General features: G+C 45.9%; 1 protein-coding gene across 1 annotated transcript in view; it reads right to left on the reverse strand.

Moving 5' to 3' along the window:
- TRIM71 (tripartite motif containing 71) overlaps positions 1–6,000 on the reverse strand; it is a 54,333-nt gene that overhangs the window by 47,848 nt on the left and 485 nt on the right. Inside the window, 2 exon segments of the mRNA XM_041466677.1 lie at positions 5,635–5,942; positions 5,945–6,000. The exon segment at positions 5,945–6,000 is cut by the window's right edge and continues 485 nt beyond it. Coding sequence (XP_041322611.1) covers positions 5,635–5,942; positions 5,945–6,000 — 364 coding nt within the window.

Below are 6,000 nucleotides of genomic sequence, written 5' to 3' on the forward strand. Positions count from 1 at the left end.
AATTAAGCCAGTAGTGTAACAACATTATATTATCACCAAGAGAAAAAGCTGACAACTTTGCTGTATTTACCCTAAAATGGTGAGCAGATTTCAACACCAGTCAACTGTAAAGCAGAGGAAGTTTGGATTCTCAGTATGGTATTAAAGCTGTTTTAAAACCCAAAGTTTTAATTCTCTTACTAAAGAGAAGGAGTTAAATAAAAAGACTTCTGCATGCAGGGAAGAGCCAGGAGCTAAAGATGTGATGGGGAAGAGGCATCTAAGGGGAAGGTAAGGCAGAGTAATCCCAGAGGTTTAACACCTGATAGCTGAACAGCATTTTTAAGCTAACAAATATTGTGAAACAAAAGATTATTCCAGCCCCTTATCATCCTAAGGATGTTAAATCCACATCCATAAATCACATATGAACAAAATAACTCACTACCCTGCTTTCTTCATCAGGGAAAAGTTAAAAAGGAAAACACAACTGTCAGTAACCTAATCTGAAGCACTGTCCTCAGATGGGCACCTGCATGTGCATTTGATATTAACAGAGAAAAGACACAGTAAGTATGATAAATGAAGGCAGCATGAGTACAAAGAACTATATGCACTTTCTTACATACACTGGAAGCATGAATTTCTCTAGCTCATGTGCACATTTTTTCCTCTAAAGCTGAAGCTCTAGCAGTCACAACACCAGTGACACAAAGTATTGCATTTTAAAACCATTGCCTCCAGATACACTCCTAAGATTTTAATCTCTCTGTTAGGCAGCAAAAACCTTAATCATTACAAAGAAAAACAGCAAGAGCCTGTACCACACACTGCAGTTTCATATAAATAATCCCTGAGCAAGAGATGCAGAACTGGAATTGGGAACTCAGGCATGCTCCCTCTGCATCAGCCAACCACTTTGGCGAGACGTGTGGGTGGATGGCACTGGGAGCACCACGGAGCAAAGCTCAGCATTTGGCAGAACGTAAAGCCATGACACAAAAGCAACCACATTTAACCTACCATTCCTGTCTAACCACTCCATTCCTCCTTTCCCCTTGTACCAGTTTAGCCTGCAATTAAAATAAACTTATACCAGTGCTAGCAAAAGGGGAAAAAACTTTTCTGTCATGTTAAGCAAGTTAAATTGGCTCACAGCAGCATCTCCTGAGTGTACACAGCCAAGCCTGGTGAGAACAGAGGAGGAAGTGAGAGCCCCTATTCTCTTAGTAGCCATGAGATGTTAAGACAGCTTGCTCCCTGTTGTGAAACCACAGCTTTATCCTACATTAGAGCAGCTTAGACATAAATTCAATCAGCAAATTTAGCCAAGGTACCAGGTAAGTAGCTTTCAGTTCAGCTGACAGCTATGCAGTTGAATGCTTTCCCCTATACATGCACAATCCTCCAAAAATTGCATCTTTCACAATCTGTAAAACAATAAGAAGGAACGCATTTTTTTTGTAATCTATAAAGGTAAGAAATCCAGGAATATACACAACCCCAGAATTCAACACATAGCAATCTGATTTTAGCAAGTCTTGTCGGCATGCTCCAACAGCCCCATGAACCGGTGCAACTCACTGATATGGCAAAAAACTTGAGAGTTTGTAAATTAATCTGATCAGTTAAGAACCTGACCAAAGACAGACGCGATGCAAGGAGAAGGAAGGAATAGTGTGTCCAAGGCAAGGGGAGAAAGGATTTTAAAGGTCTTTCTCGCAACAGAGGGAGCTGTGGTGCTACAGGCTTTTGTCTGTATGTCTTGGTAGTCCATGAACCACTTCTAAAATGGAATCTGTAGAGCAATATGAGAACTAGAAGGGTCACACACCATTAAGCTGACTGAATTTGGCAACTCCACACTTTCCCTAGAAAGTGTCAGAAGTCTGCTATTGAAGTGTTGACCATCCGCCACTGCTATCATGAAATGATATTCAAGCACACAGGAGCTGAAGCTCTGGAATAAATGAAACCCCTATTATGTAACATGAAACTTAGGGCATTTTCCACTTTCTGCACACTCACTTGCATTCAGATAGCTTATCAATACAAGCCAACTGTCCTACAGCTGTTCCAACATTTTCTAAGATCGTGGTTTAGTTTAGTCTATTCATACTTCCAAGAAAACATAAAAATCAAGAACACATTGACATATCAGGTAGGATACTTGATGTAATTACGGGTAAGATTAAAATAAAATCTTTCAAGTCCTCTGTCTAGTTGGTTTTTATAACAATAAGATCTAGTTGCTACTGTAGCATTGATAGTGCTGTACACACAAAAAAACACTGTCAGACAAAAAAATACCAGGGTTGCAAACATGTAGAATGCTTTGAAACATCTGAAATTTAGCATTTCCCCTACTGTCACGGTAGTATTTTACATCAGACTGCGAAGTTCCCAGTAGTAAACCACCAGAGTGGATTTCAACAGAAGCTCTATGACAAAGAATTGGCTTTTGGTCCCTCCCCACCTCATAACAGTTTTATTCACCTCCTTTCATGCATCACTGTAGTATCTGCAGTCACTGCCACCCTGAAAGCAGTGTTCAGCGTTCCACTCCCTGATGTTTGCCACTACTGTAACAGTCTAATATTCTCTGTTTCAGGGAGTGTTACGTACTCATAGCACACTAGAGGAGTCAACAGCTCAACCAAGACCAGAACCATCTCGACTAAAAAGAGACAACACATCAGACATCCCAGTTAAGAGCTGAAATCTGCATTTCTCTGCATTAAGAGGATGAGCAACTACACTGATCTTGTCTGGCAAATGTGTATGTGTAGTCTTGTTTTGAGACTTGGAACACCCAGTAAGTAACCACCCACGGTGCTATTTCCCTTCGCACTCGAGGGAGTCTCAAAAGGAGTTGGAATGAGGGAAAATTATGGGGAAAGGACAGTGATTCCCAGAAGGAGGGGTGGAAAGACCAGAGAGGAACAGGATGTAAGGTAACAAATGAGTAGCAATATTAGGACAGGAGTATCATGTTCTAGGCAAGGAGGCACAAAATAAGGGAGGAGCCAGCAACTTTTGTGCAGAAAACCCTCAGGGATGGGGTCAAACTCCTTATAACAGGGTAAGGAGGATATATCCTGGGGAAGGAGAACTCTGCATTTAAGAGAATTACTCTTGCAGCAGCTTGCAGATGAGACCTGCCTATGCCCAAACCTTACCTGCATGAATTAATTGGAGGGAATATCCTGCTCACCAGCTTTTCTCACATACTGAGCAGAACCCGAGTTTTTAACTGCTGATATTAAGGTTTCAGGCTACCATTCCTGCCTTGCATTTTAGGTTTGTTTTTACACTATTAGCCCAACAAACTGCTTAAGTGATGCACTAAGTACTCTCCTGGAAGGCTGCCTTTCTATTATCGTTCCTTTTATGAGGCTGTAAATAGCATTCTTAAACAAGCAATAACCCTCACAGTTTTGCAGCCACCCTTTCTCAGAAAAAAAAAAAAAAGTTGTACAACCTCACCCGTATTTTTAGCCAAAGTGATAAAGATTTACAGGACAAACCGTTCCCAACAGTCAGTCTCTCCCAAACAATTCCTCTCGAGTGAATAATAAATACTTGCAAATACTGATCAGGCACACCCGCATTAAGGAGCCACCAAAACGCACTAATCAAGAACAGTAGTAGATAATTAATTTGCAGAATAAAAGCCTTTCTCAACAGGAGCTGAAGGCTTGAAAATACTTACTTGTTTTAAAACAATTACTAGGTCTGCAGGACACAGGAACACCCAAACCCAATCGTTTTAAGAGGTGTACTCTTTTCAGAGTGCACTGTTGGAAAGTAAAATTATTTATGTAACATAAATTAAGCTTTTCCAGAAGTTACTTCTAGCAAAGTACAGTTTAAGCAAGGCTAGAATACCTTTGTCCCCTTTGCAGTTTAAGCTTTCAAGTCCACAAAATACCTTGGAGCTCCTATCCCAGCTACTCTTTTACCCAGTGGATTCAGAATACATTGCATTGGAAGCTGGATATTCTATGCTATGGCCAAAAACCCTCAATCGTTTCACTTTACACACTTCAAAAATAACTTTCATCCTACTGAGAACACAAAAACCAGAAGCTTTCCAGCGTGTACCACAAGACCAAAAGTTATACTCCAAAATGAATGCAGAAAGATGTTTTTTTCTAGTGTCCAAAGAACATCACGCCTCATTTCAGTCTAGCATTCAGTGTTACACAAGTGCTTTAGGAAGCCCACTCTCAGGGAGATACTGAGATACCACAAAAAAGCTGTAAGCAGCTCAGCTGCCATAACGTTTCTGAGCTGCTTTTCTTTCTGTTAAAAACTTGATTGTTCCTCAATCACTCTTCATGCCCCCCAAATGTCATTTTAAGGTCTTTCTTCTCCCACAGCCTGTCCTCTGCCACTAGCAACTTTAAGAAACACAAAATGCCAGACCTTTCTAGAATTATTTCATAGCTATAGCAGCATTAGAGGAGATAGAAAAAGTGTCCCTGAAAACTGAAGACAAAGGCGTCACCACATTTCCCTGGGCTAAATGCCTTCGTGTATCAATTAAGCAAGCATCCAATAGGAAGCCCTTGAACTACGCCTGTCCTCGGGCAGGTTTTCCCCTGAAGCCCCCTGTGCTGTCCAGTTTCATCCTGGGAGGAAACTACCTCCAACACCAGTTACTGGAAAATTCCAGCAAAATCCGCCCCGCCTTGACCCTCAGAGCAAAAGGGGAAAGCCAGCAGATCGCCATTTTCCAGCTTCAAACGAAAAATCAAGTTTCAAACTATCACAGCAAGAAACTATCCCAATGAAACTTAAAGACACTTTCAAGTACGTTTTGAAGAAGCCACTGCCTCTTTTAAGACGTATGAAACAATACTTAAGGTCACCAGAATAATAATTTGCAAAGCCAAAGCCTTTTAAAGTAAGACCACGTAAAGCAAGTTCCTGTTTTTGCATCAGTAGATGTTTGCCACCACAGAAGCAGACAAGATTTTGACCAAGAGCAGTAGATGTAGCTGGCATATGCAAGCCTGAGTATCTCTGCTAACTTTTTCACTGCCTTTTATTTATTTATAATTAATTAATCAAAAAGGTGTCCTTTTCTCAGCACAGTTATCTTCCTTCCCTATTTATTCGTTTTTCTCCCTCCAGCGGGTTACACGCCGAACACGGCTGTGCAAAGCAGACTCCACAAACCAGTTTAACTTAGCATCGGGACTCTGGTGGACTCCAGACCTTTTTCTCTCGCATCTCCACGGCCCCGCCACCCCTCGGTACGCGCCCGACGAGCTCCCTCGGAGCGGCACAGCTCCCGCAGCAGCCCAATGCTCCCGTTGCAAACCGTTCACGGGCACACCGGGGCTCCGCCGCCCGCCTCCGGGGACAGCATGTCCCGCACCTCGCGGAGCGGCCCCCGCCTCACCTCCTCCTCCTCCCGGGCGGCGGCGCGGAGCAGCGCCCGGTGCCGCCTGGCCGCACGGCCTCCCCGGAGTGTCAGCGGCTCCCCGCACCGGCCCTGCCCCCTGTCCCCAGCGCCGCGGGGCGGCGGGATCGCCGCGGCCGGTCCCCGCCGCCCCCCGGCAGCGAGCGATGCGGGCGGGGGCCCTCTGGCGCCGGCCAGGGGCGGGAGCGCAGCCGCCCCTTCCCTCCCTCCCGCGCCGCGCTCACCTCGTCGTCGTGGTGCTGGCAGTAGCTGGCCCGGTCGGGGAAGACAGAGAGGATGTTGTATGGCGAGGCGGGGTAGGGCGGGCTGAGGGCGAGCGGCGCGTTGGGGCCGGCGGCGGCGGGGCCGGCGGCGAAGCGCTCGATGAAGTGGTCCTTGGTGAGGCGGACGCGCTGGTGCGCCCGCACGCAGTTGTCGCACAGGTGCTCCTGGCAGTCGAGGCAGCGGGAGCTGGCGGCGTTGCCCTCGTCGCAGGAGCTGCAGCGGGGCTCGCCCTGCCGGCTGTGCGGCCGCCGCAGCAGGAGCGCCGCCGAGCCGCCGCCGCCCGAGGAGGAGGACGACGACGACGTCGAGGAGGGCGCGGCCGAGGC

Source organism: Pyrgilauda ruficollis, unplaced genomic scaffold (genome assembly GCF_017590135.1).
Source record: "Pyrgilauda ruficollis isolate IOZ18807 unplaced genomic scaffold, ASM1759013v1 scaffold2, whole genome shotgun sequence".
Classification (NCBI taxonomy): domain Eukaryota; kingdom Metazoa; phylum Chordata; class Aves; order Passeriformes; family Passeridae; genus Pyrgilauda; species Pyrgilauda ruficollis.